The sequence below is a fragment of the Anabrus simplex genome, chromosome 3 (assembly GCF_040414725.1).
Source record: "Anabrus simplex isolate iqAnaSimp1 chromosome 3, ASM4041472v1, whole genome shotgun sequence".
Lineage (NCBI taxonomy): Eukaryota > Metazoa > Arthropoda > Insecta > Orthoptera > Tettigoniidae > Anabrus > Anabrus simplex.
Genome location: NC_090267.1, coordinates 505,781,514 through 505,797,564, shown reverse-complemented (window position 1 = coordinate 505,797,564; position 16,051 = coordinate 505,781,514). Strand labels below are relative to the sequence as shown.

Sequence of the window (16,051 nt, the reverse complement as noted above, 5' to 3'; positions counted from 1 at the left end):
GATTGCAAAACTTTTCCAGGAGCAGACGTAGACTCTGACCACAACTTGCTGGTCATGAAATGTCATCTGAAGTTGAAGAAATTGAAGAAAGGAAGGAATGCAAGGAGTTGGGATCTAGACAGGTTGAAAGAAAAGAGTGTGAGGGATTGTTTCAAGGAACATGTTGCACAAGGACTAAATGAAAAGGATGAAGGAAACACAATAGAGGAAGAGTGGATTGTCATGAAAAATGAAGTCAGTTGGGTGCTGAGGAAATGTTAGGAAGGAAGAAAAGATCAACTAAGAATCAGTGGATAACTCAGGACATCCTAGACCTGATTGATGAACGACGAAAATACAAGAATGCTAGAAATGAAAAGGGCAGAAAAGAATACAGGCGATTAAAGAATGAAATGGATAGAAAGTGCAAAGTAACTAAGGAAGAATGGCTGAACGGGAAGTGCAAGGATGTCGAAGGTTGTATGGTCCTAGAAGAGGTAGATGCTGCATACAGGTAAATCGAGGAAACCTTTGGAGAAAGGAAATCTAGATGTATGAATATCAAGAGCTCAGATGGAAAGCCACATTAGGGAAAGAAGACAAAGCAGAAAGATGGCAGGAACATATCCAACAGTTGTATCAAGGTAAAGAAATAGATGACGGGATTCTGGAACAAGAAGAGGCTGTTGTTATTGTTGAAATGGGAGACCTAATTTTGAGGTCAGAGTTTGACACAGCTGTGAGAGACCTAAAAAGGAACATGGCACCTGGAATTGATGACATTTCCTCTGAATTACTGACTGCTTTAGGAGAAACCAGCATGGCAAGGTTATTCCATTTAGTGTGTAAGATGTATGAGACAGGGGAAGTGCCATCCGATTTTCGGCAGAATGTAGTTATACCTATTCCGAAGAAAGCCGGAGCTGTCAAGTGTGAAAACTACCGCATCATTAGTTTAGTATCTCGTGCCTGCAAAATTTTAACATGTATTATTTACAGAAGAATGGAAAGACAAGTTGAAGCTGAGTTGGGAGATGACCAGTTTGGCTTTAGAAGAAATGTAGGAACACGTGAAGTAATCTTGACGTAACGTCTTATTTTAGAGGATCGAATTAAGGAGGACAAGCCCACGTACATGGTGTCCGTAGATCTAGAAAAGGCATTGAATAATGTTGATTGGACCAAGCTATTTAAGATTCTGAAGGTGATTGGGATCAGATACCGAGAACGAAGAGTTATCTACAATTTGTATAAAAATCAGTCTGCAGTGATAAGAATCGAGGGCTTTTTTAAAGAAGCAACAATCCAGAAAGGAGTGAGGCAAGGCTGCAGTTTGTCCCCCCTCCTCTTCATTGTTTACATAGAACAGGCAGTAAAGGAAATCAAAGAGAAATTTGGAAAGGGAAACACAATCCAAGGGGAGGAAATCAAAACCTTGAGATTTGCCGATGATACTGTTATTTTATCTGAGACTGCAGAAGATCTCGAAGCTGCTGAATGGTATGGACGAAGCTTGGGTGAGTACAAGATGAAAATAAATAAGTCCAAAACGAAAGTAATGGAGTGCAGTCAAGTGATGGCTGGTGGTGCAGGAAATATTAGATTAGGAAATGAAGTCTTAAAGGAAGTAGATGAATATTGTTACTTCGGTAGTAAAATAACTAATGATGGCAGAAGTAAGGAGGACATAAAATGCAGTCTAGAACAAGCAAGGAAGAGCTTTCTTAAGAAAAGAAATTTGCTCACTTCAAACATTGATATAGGAATTAGATGTTTCTGAAAACTTTCATCTGGAGCATGGCGTTGTATGGAAGTGAAACATGGACGATGATTAGCTCAGAAAGGAAGAGAATAGAAGCTTTTGAAATTTGGTGTTACAGAAGAATGCTGAAGGTGAGATGGATAGATTAAGGCTCTATAAGATTGGTATGCTTAGCCGCCATTTTGGTTCATACATGCGCAATGGGCCATGTGATCAAACTCTAGTTTCTCCTACGAGCGCTCGCTTCGTCACGTTGAACATATTGCTTTAATCAACGCGTGCAGGGACAGAACAGTGCTATATTTGTGTGGATATTTACTACATAATGGTGGGTTGTTCTGCACCTAATTGTAGTAATGTCTCTACTGCGGTATACAGGTTCCATAGATTCTCTTCTGGTCTGCATTATGCCTCCACTGCCTCTTCTACACCTTCTACTTCAACTGCTGACTTAAACCTGCTTCCAGCTCCCGCTGACGTTACTACATCCCTTAAATCAGACACATTGATCATTCAATAGTCAGTTCTGCCCCTAAAGTGCGGCAAGAGGAGTTCAACATCCAAACACCACAGTTACAATATTTGTCAAAACTAACTTCATATGGAAGAAATAATTTGTTTAACTTGGTGGTAATACAATAAATGGATTTTTGTAAACCAAGATCTGTGGTAGACCTATATGCAGACAGGTTTTAAACTATAAGCTTTCTGACTCAAGCTCTGAAATATTCGTATTTTTTAACATTGGGGTGAAAGAAACCAAATTGTGAATTTATGAAATTAATTTGTAACTGTGAGGTCTACCATAGGGACTATAAGCATTATATAATGCAAAATGGTGCAAATCTTGTAACGGAGAAAAATTTGAATGATAAATTTAGCAGTACATATTCTCCAACATGCTTTAATTTAAAAGAAAAAATGCTAGACACTTCTTCAAAATTCTATCCTATATTGTTGTGGACTTTAAAAAAAAAATTATGGAAACGAGGTAAAATGTATGGAACTGCTTCGGAAAAGAAGAGAAAAATGTAAGCAAGGAATGGAATGTTATTGTTTTGTAAATACTGTAATAAAAAGAAGACAGTAAATTTGTAAAATATTACTCAAATATTTTTTTTTTATGTACTGTCTGAGCAAGTTAACCAACGTTGCAACCCTTTCTTCCTTTCTTTCTTTCTTTCTTTCTTTCTTTCTTTCTTTCTTTCCTAATCTGCTTACCCTCCAGGGTTGGTTTTTCCCTCGGACTCAGCGAGGGATCCCACCTCTACCGTCTCAAGGGCAGTGTCCTGGAGCGTGAGACATTGGGTCGGGGGATACTACTGGGGAGGATGAGCAGTACCTCGCAAGGCGGCCTTACCTGCTGTGCTGAACAGGGGCCTCGGTGAGGGATGGGAAGATTGGAAGGGATAGACAAGGAAGAGGGAAGGAAGCGGCCGTGGTCTTAAGTTAGGTACCATCCCAGCATTTGCTTGGAGAAGTGGGAAACCACGGATGGCTGAGGTAGGAATCGAACCCACCTCTACCGAGGCTGAGTGGACCCCGTTCCAGCCCTCGTACCACTTTTCAAATTTCATGGCAGAGCCGGGAATCGAACCCGGGCCTCCGGGGGTGGCAGCAAATCACACTAATCGCTGCACCACAGAGGCGGACTGTTGCAACCCTTTGAAATTTAATAAGGTGAGTCGTGTTGAGAAATCATACTACTCAAAGCAGAGGAATCTCTGTAAAAAAGAAGTACTGTTAACTTTGCCAAAGTCAAACATTATCAATATTCTCTACAGGTCGTGGGTCACTCCCCTTACAAATCACTGGTAACTGATTATCAGTGCAATACTTCAGGTTGGGGGAGAAGATTCAGCTATAGAAGTAGTTATCTATTCCTATTTTCTTCCCGAATGTAATTATTTGTTTCATGAATGTTCGGTTAAACAAACTAAAATCCTCTGTTCGTTACAACTGCATAAGCTGATGAGATTAATAACACTCACCAAAACCGAGCTCGATAGTTGCAGTCGCTTAAGTGCGGCCAGTATCCGGTATTCTGGAGATAGTGAGTTCGAACCCCGCTATCGGCAGCCCTGAAATTATTCTTCCGTGGTTTCCCATTTTCACACCAGGCAAATGTTGGGGCTGTACTTTAATTAAGGCCACGGCTGCTTCCTTCCCACTCCTAGCCCTTCCCTGTCCCGTCGTCACCATAAGACCTATCTGTGTCGGTGCGACGTAAAGCAACTTGTAAAAAAAAAACACCAAAAATAAAGTTTATTTTGCACAGAATGTTCTTTAAATACTGGTAAATAAGAGAAGGGACTGAATTTTAGAAGAAAGAAATAAACTTAAAGAATCCCAGGTACTTGGGTGTGTTCGTCTTCATATATCACATTTCAGCATTGTTTTTGTTCGAAGAATATTTTTCTTATTATTTCGACAACATTGAAAATAACGCTGAATCAATTTTACGCAAGTATGAAATACCAACCGAGATCATGTGGTACCAAATCTTCTATCACAATTTATATATCTTTAACACTGACGGATTACCACGTTAAATTCCACGATTTAAGAATGACATTAGCCTATATCAATATCACGATGTCCCTCATTTGATTAGACCGTACCGCGGCGCATAGCTTACGAACAACCTATCTACTTATCAATAATATAATTGTAAAAAAACGATTTATTGTTAAGCTATTTTTTTCTAATATTTCTCCGGTGAGAGTACATCCCTAGTTTGTTTGTTTATTAAAAGGAAAATTATCAACGGCGTTGCTTTTACAATCACCGTCTCGAGTAAAATTACACTTAAGGTACGAAATATACTAATATTTATGTTGAGTAATCGTTTGAGTCATACTGAGAATGAGTATTTTTACAGTATATTAGTTTAGCATTATTTTCTAGCGTCGAGAACAGTAAAAAAAGAGGGATATATAAGGCTGGGGCGGCCAACTGCCTTACCAACGTAGTGCAGGAATGAACCATAATGGCGGGCGAGCATACCTAGTCTTTAGAGAGCCCTAGGATAGATCGAATCGCAAATAAAGAGATACTGAATCGATTTGGTGAGAGGAGATAGATTTGGCTAAATTTGACGAGAAGAACAGATAGAATGATCGGGCACATCTTAAGACACCCAGGACTTGTTCATTTGGATTTTGAAGGAAGTGTAGGTGGAAAGAACAGTAGGGGTAGACCAAGTATGAATATGGCAAGCAGATTACAGCAGATGTAGGATACAGTAGTTACGTAGAAATGAAAAGGTTAGTAGAGGATAGGGTGGCATGGAGAGCTGCATCAAACCAGTCTAGGGACTGATGACTCAAACACACACTGCAACAAGCACAACTAAACAAAAAAGCGTGAAACAAAGGGACACAATCATCCATAGTGTTGAAGTATACAACAAATCACATCTATGTAACAATTATTGGTGTCCCTTTATTATTATTATTATTATTATTATTATTATTATTATTATTATTATTACTACTACTACTACTACTGCTGCTATTATTACTTTATTATTAACGCATCTTTATTGTGGCAAACTTTAAACTACGCTTATCAACAATCTGACCAGTAAATTTAGGCTGACTTAAATCAGTTGAAGAATGTGAAGACTACAAGTATAATGCACACAACAGAGTATAAACCTCCAGTGGTCCATCCCTTAATAATGATGTAGTTCTCAAAACACTACGGAAAAAATACTGCATTTTTATTGTCCGATTCGTTGGCTGAATGGTCAACGTACTGGCCTTCGGTTCAGAGGGTCCCGGGTTCGATTCCTGGCCGGGTTGGGGAATTTAACCTTAATTGGTTAATTCCAGTGGCTCGGGGGCTGGGTGTTTGTGCTGTCCCCAACATCCCTGCAACTCACACACCACACATAACACTATCCTCCACCACAATAACACGCAGTTACCTACAAATGGCAGATGCCGCCCACCCTCATCGGAGGGTCTGCCTTACAAGGGCTGCACTCGGCTAGAAATAGCCACATGAAATTATTATACTCATTTTTATTTGAAACTCCTATAAATACACTAACAGTATTTGAAGAATCAAGAAACAAATAAGAATTAGCCAAATCTTTCAATTTAATTGGGGTGGTTTTTTTTGCTTTACGTCGCACTGACACAGATAGGTCTTATAGCGACGATGGGACAGGAAAGGGCTGGGAGTGGGAAGGAAGCAGCCGTGGCCTTAATTAAAGTACAGCCCCAGCATTTACCTGGTGTGAAAATGGGAAACCACGGAAAACCATTTTCAGGGCTGCCGACAGTGGGGTTCGAACCTACTATCTCCCGAATACTTGATACTGACTAAATTATACACTATTGAGATTCTTCCACTGTTTTGATACTTTATTTTGCCTTTTGGCAAATTTATTATTTATATGTCAACAGTACATGTTTCGTTCCTTATTTAGGAACATCCTCAGCTGTTATAGTGGCTTAGGTGAATGGTTAAGATTTTAAACACATAGATTTACAAATACATTGATTCACTTAAAAACTAAATACGAATTAAGATAGATGATATTAAAGACAATGTGGGGTTAGTGTGTTACTGGTATGAGAGCAGATGATTACATGGTTGATTGACTTAAAACTATGTCTATTCATTAGAATAGTTGTTCAAAAAATTTTTCACTTTGTTACATAAAAAGTCTGCATGCAATTAAAAAATTTTAAAAAATGTTTAACTTCATAAGATTGTTCAAATTGTTGAAAGTTTTTCTTCTTTTCCTTCCAGGTAAGTTGTTGTATGTTGTGTGCTTGCTTATAGTGCCTTTGATTGAGTTTAATGTGGAAACTTTGGAGCTGATTGCTGATCTATTAATGTGAAGGGAGCCTCGTTTCAAATTTCTGAAATGAAATAAAATACGGTAGTGGGAATTTGTTCGAAAGCATGTGTCTTTTTGCGTAATAATAGAATAAGAAGATGTACACTATTATAGGGAAGGATCCACCTTTCAATACTCCGTAGTAAGTTGAACTAAAAAGTAGTTACAACCTGTTTATTGGGACCAGTATCAACACATTTCAAGTGTCATCATCAGCCAATTAGCGAAGATCTTAAAACAGCTAGTACATTGAATACAGGCAAAAAATTAACATTGTATCATATCGTAGCAATTCAGGGCTGGGTAGAGGGGATGTACAAAATGGCGGAAGGATAAGCAAGACAGGGCCTCCTAAAGTTGATGCCGTGACTGTAACCGACACGCCCCCTCCCATCTCCGCAGCCCCACCTCCCCGCAGGAAGGAGCATACAACGGAATACACACACCATTACTTCACCAGACGCAAAGCAGCATCAAAAATCCCTCCAGGGTCACAGTAGAATCGGAATTCAGCTATAGCAAGGTAAAGGAACTTTTTTTATACATTCTATTATTATGCAAAAAGACACATGCTTTCGATCAAATTCCCACTACCGTATTTTATTTCATTTCAGAAATTTGAAACGAGGCTCCCTTCACATTAATAGATCAGCAATCAGCTCCAAAGTTTCCACATTAAACTCAATCAAAAGCACTATAAGCAAGCACACAACATACAACAACTTACCTGGAAGGAAAGGAAGAAAAACTTTCAACAATTCGAACAATCTTATGAAGTTAAACATTTTTAAAAAATTTTTAATTGCATACAGACTTTTTTGTAACAAAGTGAAAAATTTTTTTGAACAACTATTCTAATGAATAGACATAGTTTTAAGTCAATCAACCATGTAATCATCTGCTCTCATACCATAACACACTAACCCCACATTGTCTTTAATATCACCTATCTTAATTCGTATTTAGTTTTTAAGTGAATCAATGTATTTGTAAATCTATGTGTTTAAAATCTTAACCATTCACCTAAGCCACTATAACAGCTGAGGATGTTCCTAAATAAGGAACGAAACATGTACTGTTGACATATAAATAATAAATTTGCCAAAAGGCAATATAAAGTATCAAAACGGTGGAAGAATCTCAATAGTGTAAAATTTAGTGATTAAATTTTGATACGGAAAATGAAGCTGATTACTTGCAATACTGGATACTGACCGCACTTAAGCGACTGCAGCTATCGAGCTCGGTAATTGGCATATTTAATATGACTTGGACATCAATATTATGTCATTAGCATCTAGTCCATTAATGATAGATTTTAATTGTCAAAAAAAATCTTATTTACTTTTTAAGTAGTGATGACATTTTATCAATATAACATAATTAACGTCTAGTCCATTAATGATACAATTTAATTGTCAATTTTACTTGTTTACTTTTTAAGTAGTGATGAAAATTTATTGTGTAAAACATTTTCAATTAACAAAATTATTATAAATAAGTTTGACTCAACCTTGAGAAAATTGTATAAAAGATGGCTGAAGGTGCTCGATACAGCGAGCGAAACATTTGCCAGTTAACGTTTGTATTGTAATGTCCCTTTAAAGACAATAAACATTTTTATGTATTGAATTGAGTGGACAATAAAAACAAGAATTGTAAATACTAGTAGTAAGTTCAATACGAGTAAAAATATGAAATTGAATATTTATGCAAGGTGGGCCATTGCGGGTCGAATTCATTGATTGTTTTAAGTTTGCAGTCATTGTTCATTTTTTTTTTTAATTCTAGTCAGAGGATTAATTTTGGAATTATTTTTAACTTCAGTATTGCCTGTTGGACCTGATTATTATTATTATTATTATTATTATTATTATTATTATTATTATTATTATTATTATTATTTTAAATTCATAATTGTCCATTCTTTCTTTCTTCATCATGATGTTTTTAATTCTGCTCGGTGGACTTTTGGACTTTTAGATTATCATTACATTTCATCTCATTTCGTACCATTAGGGGCCGTTGACCTAGATGTGTTAGGCCCCTTTAAACAACAAGTGCGGATTTTTGGAAGGAGGCTGACATAGAATGGAATGTTAATTTAACTGCAATGCCTGCATTAAGTTTCTGGCTGGTTTAAAACTTGTAAATCATTGGTAGCCTTTACATACTAAAGTTCATATCGCAAGGCAGTTGATTCTTAATTTCAGGGGGTGGTAGCATTATACACAAATCTCTTGTGTTAACTCTGTTCTGTAGGATTTTCTCTTTATTGAAAGTGAAATTTCTGTCCTCTCTTAGCAAAAGCTGTATTTCAAGATGTTGGTGGTCAGCTGCAGAAGAAGCGGCAATTAGATTATTGGGATTGTCACTGCACGTACTTGGGCAGTGAGAGAGATCCGGCTGAAGACAGTCCTGAACTAAGAGCAAAACTACAGGAAAATAAAGTGAAATATGGCAAACGCATTGATGAGGTACTGTATATAGGTCATATCAAGTTGGAGAAGGGGGCGTGAGGAGGAATAAGAAAGGAACACATACAATAGGAGTGAACATAATGCCGTTGGCGTTTATATGGAATGCCAAACTACTCTCACTGGGTCGTTCACGTATATAACTTCAAAACAAATGCCATTGACATTGTGTTCATCCTATTATATGTGCTCCATTTCTGTCCCCAAAAGAGCACACCAGGGTAATGTTGTGGATATATTTGTGAAAATAAGGTTATACAGTTATTGGTGGCGAAGCATGACAGTTTGCACACATCGTAAAAGAGTGATATGAAGTGCTTCCAGACAAATACACATGAAGATGGAAGCCAGCTCCCTGGCTCTCAGATGAGATTAGAGCACTAATGGCTGAACGCGATGCTGCTTATAGACGAGTTAAGAAACATTGCACTCCTGACAATCTACTGAACTATAAGAGACTGAGAAACGCTACGACCCAACAGATAAGAAATGCGAAACTACGATACGCTCACAGTTTGATTCAACCAAATGTTTCAACAGCTGTGTTGTGGAAATCCATAAAGAGCTTTGTAATTACCAAACGACGAGACGATGACGAAATAAATATACCCTTGGAAAAAATGAACGATCATTTTTCATCTAACTGCAAATTAAATGCAGCGCTGAAACTGGAAGTTCTAGACGGGAATTATGCAAAGACGCGAACAGATAGAGAAAACTTCTACTTCCGTCCAGCAACCCACTCACAAGTCAGGTTTGCTATAAATCGGATAACATCCACGGCAAAAGGAAATGACAGTATAGGAATAGAGATGATAAAAATTATTCTGGATGTGATATTACCTGCACTAATTAACATATTTAACTCTTCCCTTGTAGACAGCACATATCCTGAAATATGGAAAGCGGGCATTATACGTCCTCTAAAAAAAGTAGCTTCCCCTTCTGATCCATCTGACTACTACGCACTGCAAATACCATACTTTCTGCTTTATCCATAGCTCTAGAGTTCATCGCTCATAGACAAATAACAGACTACATGACGACTTACAACTTATTTGACCCACTACAATCTGGTTTTCGTGAAGCACACAGTACTACAACGGCACTACTGAAGGTCACAGAAGACATCCGAGAAGCTATGGACAGCAAGGAAGTGACAGTTTTAATACTCCTAGATTTGAGCAAAGCTTTTGACTCTGTTGACATTGACATTTTGCTCTCGAAATTGTATTCCCTCCATTTCTCGGACAGCGCCCTCCTTTGGTTGCATTCCTACCTGCATGGCCGTCGGCAGTGTGTTACAGATAGAATAAACAAATCAACTTGGCGGTCTGTGCAGTGTGGTGTGCCCCAAGGGTCAGTGTTAGGACCCCTTCTTTTTTCTATTTACATTAATGATGTCTCCCAAAACCTAACGCACTGCAAATACCATATTTATGCTGATGATGTACAAATGTACCTCCATACATCTCCAAATCTAATACTTTCGGCCATAGACAAAATCAATCAGGATCTAACATCGTTTTCTTCTTGGTCTTTGAGATGTGGGCTTAGGTTAAACCCAGCAAAAACGCAAGCCATCATCCTTGGATACCCAAAACTACTCACGAAGGTCAATCGACCAGAGATTCCATCTATAAGGTTGTGTAATACTAACACCATTCATGTCATCAGTAAAAGTCCTAGGCATTACTTTCGATGATGACATGTCATGGAAAACGCATATCACGAACATCACCCAGAAAATATTCTCTGCATTGCACATGATGCGCGAGTATAAATACTCATTTCCTGAAAAACTATTTCGACTATTGTGACGCGATTTATAGAGACGGTCGAGGCAAGTTATTGAGCAGATTACAACATGGTCAAAATGCTTGTGTGAGATATGTCTGTAACCTACGGTATTATGACCACGTAACTCCATATAACCATCTATCTTGGCCCCGACTAGAAATCCATCGCACTGTGCATTCCCTATGCCATCTCCATAAAATCCTGCATTCTTCACAACCATTTTACCTTACTTCATATTTCAAATACTTATCCTCTTATCACAGTCTTAACACCAGATCCACTAATAATTCCATCCTTGCTTTACCTACCCATAGAACTGCCATGTATGATAAATCATTCACAGTAATTGCCTGCCGTGAGTGGAACCTCCTTCCCGAAAATTTTTTAGCTAGGGGCTTTACGTCGCACCAACACAGATAGGTCTTATGGCGACGATGGGATAGGAAAGGCCTAGGAGTTGGAAGGAAGCGGCCGTGGCCTTAATTAAGGTACAGCCCCAGCATTTGCCTGGTGTGAAAATGGGAAACCACGGAAAACCATCTTCAGGGCTGCCGATAGTGGGATTCGAACCTACTATCTCCCGGATCTTCCCGAAAATATCAGGGGGTTAAGCGCTATTCGCACTTTCAAGGAAGCACTTTGGAGACATTTTATGCACCAGTAAGGATCGTCTGTAAACTTGATGCTGCTACTTACAACCATTCTATTGTTATGGATGTCCTGGTAGAGTCTAAAATTCTTATCCGATTTGTCTTTAAAATCAAATTTTATGTACTGCCTTTTTTACATGTAGGATATTAGTTTTAATATTTAATCTTAATTTATTAATTTAATCTTAATTCATTTCATCTTAATGTAATCTCACCATTCTTGTATTATTATTATTAATTTAATTTGTATTAGATCTAGTTATTGTAAGTAATACAATGCAATATATGTATATTTCAGTTCCTGGTTAGATGGAAGAGAAGGCCTGAAGGCCTTAATCTTGCCAGGTAAAATAAAACATTACTATGTTTGACAGAACAGTTTTACTGCATTATGATGAAATGGCAATGGCACACCGGTCCATATTGCAGCATAGCCCTTAAATGAGGTTGACGTAAACACTGGCAATAAGCAATTGTCACTCAGCATAGTAGTAGTAGTAGTAGTAGTAGTAGTAGTACAGTAGAACCTCGATAATTCGAAATCGGTTAATTCAAAATCTCGCCGAATTCAAAGCAGCTCTCGTTCCCAAAAACATGAGGTACGGTTTTGCATGTTATTTAAATCATTTAATTCGAAATACGGATAATCCGTAATTCGAAGAACGATGTCGGTCCCGTCACCGATATTCAGACTTTTAATTTGAAACTGACTTTACATTTTGAAAAAAAAATTAGTATTTTACAGAGTAATTTAAATTCAAAATTTCTCCGCGTCATGACAGAATGCGTCTACCGGAACGTGAAGGGGTAACTTTGTGCACTTTCACCTACTTCGGCGTGTCTACAGTGTGCTTCATATCTGCTATGTTCGAGGGAATCGTAACTATTTTGTATTTGGCATTTTGAGGAACGACACGATTTCATGTAGCAGGCAGTGTGCGGAGAGGTAGAATCCGCGAACACTGGCGATACCGACAGTTGGCGAAAAAGTATGGCTTATAGCCTATAATCAATTAGTACGCACCAAACAATATTGTCAATGTCAATGAAAAGGCATTGTTTGTTTGTTTTATTTTTTTAAATGCTGAGGCCAAACGGACTTATGGTGTTAAATGAGAGAATTGCCGGCTGGGAAATGTACTGTGTTGCTATGCAGTGCACACGGAAGTGAGAGACTTCCTTCCCCTGTCATAGGAAAGTTTGAAAAGCCACGATGTTTTAGGGGCGTCGGGCACTTTCCATGCCAGTACAAGGCATCTAAAAATGCAAACAGTGCAGTAATCCAAAAGATAAAGCATTTGCACAGGGGAGCCAGCATAATTGTTCCTCGTCTTTGAATCATGTTTTTCTTCCTTTTGTTGCGTGAGTTTATGTTTTTCATTGTTTTATACAAGTGCATTATTTTAATAATGTAAATGCACCTTGTTGAATAAATTTCTGAAATAGTTTTTCCATGGCATTTGAAAAGCTTAAACTGAGAATCAGTGTGGTTGCATGCATTAATGGGTCTTAGAAGTGCCATGGCGGAAAATCGTACAAGTATAGTTACTGTACTGTTGTAATGTGGACAGAAGCGAGAGACTTTCTCCCCTCATCATAGGAAAGTTCGATAAGCCACGATGTGTTAAGGGCATCGGGTACTTTCCATGCAAGCACAAGGCATCTAAAATGCATACAGTACAGTAATTCAGTGAATAAAGCACTTGCACAGGGGAGCAAGTATAGATTTCTCCTCATCTTTGAATCATGTTTTCTTTCTCTTGATTTCATTGCGTGAGGTTATGTTTGCCGGCGAGTTATCCAAGTGCATTATTTGAATACCGTTACTGTAAATGCACCTTGTTGGATACATTTTGGAAATAGTTTTTTCCATGTCTTTTGAGAACTTTAAACTGTGAATCAAGGTTAATTACATGCAGTAGCGGGTTTTAGAATATATTGTGACGCCGCAAGGGTTCGCATTTCCGAAGTACGTGTTGGCGGTTAATTCAAAATCACGTAATTCGAAGTCCGATTTTTGCGTCCCAATGACCTCAAATTAACGAGGTTTTACTGTAGTAGTAGTAGTGCTGCTGCAACAATTAATGTAGAACAGGAGTACGGTGTCGAAACACGTGGAAGTTGCAATTGATAGATATCACCCAGTACATCTGCGTGCCAAATGGATACTGTACAAGAACGCCATTACACCACTGTAGTGTTAACCAAGTTTGAGAAGTTTTTTTATACATTCATAAATACGATGATCTTAGATACAATGTTGCCATTGATGCTTTCACGGTCTGTACTTAGACATGATATATGCTTTTGGGCTTATGCCGTGTCAAGAAAATCAGGTGAAATTATTTTCTATCTTAGATACAAATTATCATAATATTACAAGAAGTAAGCATGACATAGCTTTTGTCTTGTTGATACATAATATTACTACAGCTGAGCAATAAATTAATTGCAGATTACAGTTGTTTTAAATTGAGGTTAAAAGGATTTACAATTACATTACATAATTTCAACTTGGCTAGGCAGCCCTCTTTTAATTCGCTTTTTAGTGATAGGGTCACTAACAAGCAAGGAAACAGAAGTGAGAAATTACAACACGGTGCACAGACCGTTAAAATGATGAAAAATTTATTTACCTTCTTACTAAAAGGATAAGTCTTGATAAAGATTTGATCATCTACAGATAATCCAGAGGGCTTATGGCCCTTATTATATTGGTTCTGTACATTCTCATATGATCAGCTAATCTAGCTTTGGCATGGTCCCATACTTTACACATATCGTGAATGTAACCCCCCCCCTTAACAAGAGAGCACATAATACAAGATACATATAAAACACGTAATTATTTGATAATGCAAAATAACAAACCTTACAGAACGACATCAGCTGATGATAAACCAGGAAAACATCTTAATTTTTACCAACACATGGCTTCGCAGGATAACCAACATGACAACTAGAGTAAGGAAGTATGGGAAGCAGGCCGGGAAATCCTACAGAGGACGAGATCTTACGTGACGTAGGGAAAGAAACGTGAGAACATTAACCCTTTGTCTAATTTATTCAACATGGAGAATTGAATCAAGGTATGAAGTGCACAAGGTTAAATAACATCATTAATTTAAAAAAATCTAATCGAACCACGAGGTTCCTATCAGCGTTTCTTCAGGAAAGTGAATATTTACACAAAATTACAATAACATTTAAATAAGTGAGCATGATTTCGATGTTGAAATTTACAATGAAAATTTAAAGGGGACAATGACCTAATTACACACATCATATAAGGCAAGTTGGAAAATGTTACAAGGGAAGGAAACAACAGAAATTAAATTTAGCGAAGGGGCCCATAGAGAAGCAGTCCTCTCCTAATACACATCAGTGAGGGACGCAAAGCTCAACAGGTGTGCACTAAATTGATACGGAATTACTAGAGGCAACTTGAAAGAAAGAAAAAAATAAAGTTTACATATTCACAAAAGGTTAATAAAAGGAATTGCCTCCAAAATAAAGGATATGCCTAGCTGACGAACTACGCCATTACAAAATCAAAAGCGGTGAAAACCAGGGTCTGAGGCAAACTCCGAATGAATGAATTTACATTTTAATTTAACACTTGAGAACAGAAAACATGCTTACCCCGGGATGGCTGGAGCCAGTGAGCGGACCACCTTACAAGGTGCGTCCGATCGTTACAACGTACGAAAACCAAAGACGCTGAACAGAGCCTTGCTCTTGCTAAGGAGCCAAAAGACCGGAAATTGGGAAATACTCAAACAGCCAATCAGGGAAGCTACCTATATTTCGATCCGAAGTTTCACCAATACAAATTAGTGTTATTTTCACCAATAGAATTACAGCACCATATATGGTAATGTGGGAAATTCATTCTAGAGGTTTCAATTGCGAAACTCAGCGATTTCGTGATCGAAGCCTCCACGTGGCACTATAGGGTGATACAAAAATGGGTTACAAACAAACATATTACTGGAGATCTCCAATATCAATGTCAATGATTAAGTAAATAATTGTCTCTTCAGTGAGTTCTGAAAATACTTTAAAATACAACTTCATCAGAAATAAAACACACAAATATTACATAATTTTTACAACAAAAATTTTAGTCGAATTCTTCAAAAAATGTCAGTTCCTTAGTTTCTTTTGTCAAGTCAAAATGATTCCGCCGACTATCAACTCACCACCGGTGACAGTGAACACACATACTTTCAGGAAGAATCTCGTGAAGTTTCAAAGCATTGGATAAGGGTGATATGGCACAAAGCTCATCATCATAGTAATAGGAGACTGCATATGAGATTCATGCACAGCTGTGTTAAATGCATATTGCAACCATTGAAGACTAGCATCGCACTTAGATTGGTCAGTGTGATGATTTGCAGGAAGAGCGGATTTTAAATTATGATTGATTCTGTCCGCTAGGGAGGGGTAGGGATAATAAGCAGTAGTCTTGACATCAGAAATTGATAGGTCAAAACAGAATTTCCTGAATGAACTACACATTGAG

General features: G+C 37.9%; 1 protein-coding gene across 1 annotated transcript in view; it reads left to right on the top strand.

Moving 5' to 3' along the window:
• Nucleotides 1-16,051, top strand: part of LOC136866885 (death domain-associated protein 6) — a 282,179-nt gene that overhangs the window by 182,043 nt on the left and 84,085 nt on the right. Inside the window, exon 7 of the mRNA XM_067143978.2 lies at nucleotides 8,901-9,073. Within this exon, the coding sequence (XP_067000079.1) occupies nucleotides 8,901-9,073 (173 nt within the window). The remainder of the gene's footprint in view (nucleotides 1-8,900; nucleotides 9,074-16,051) is intronic.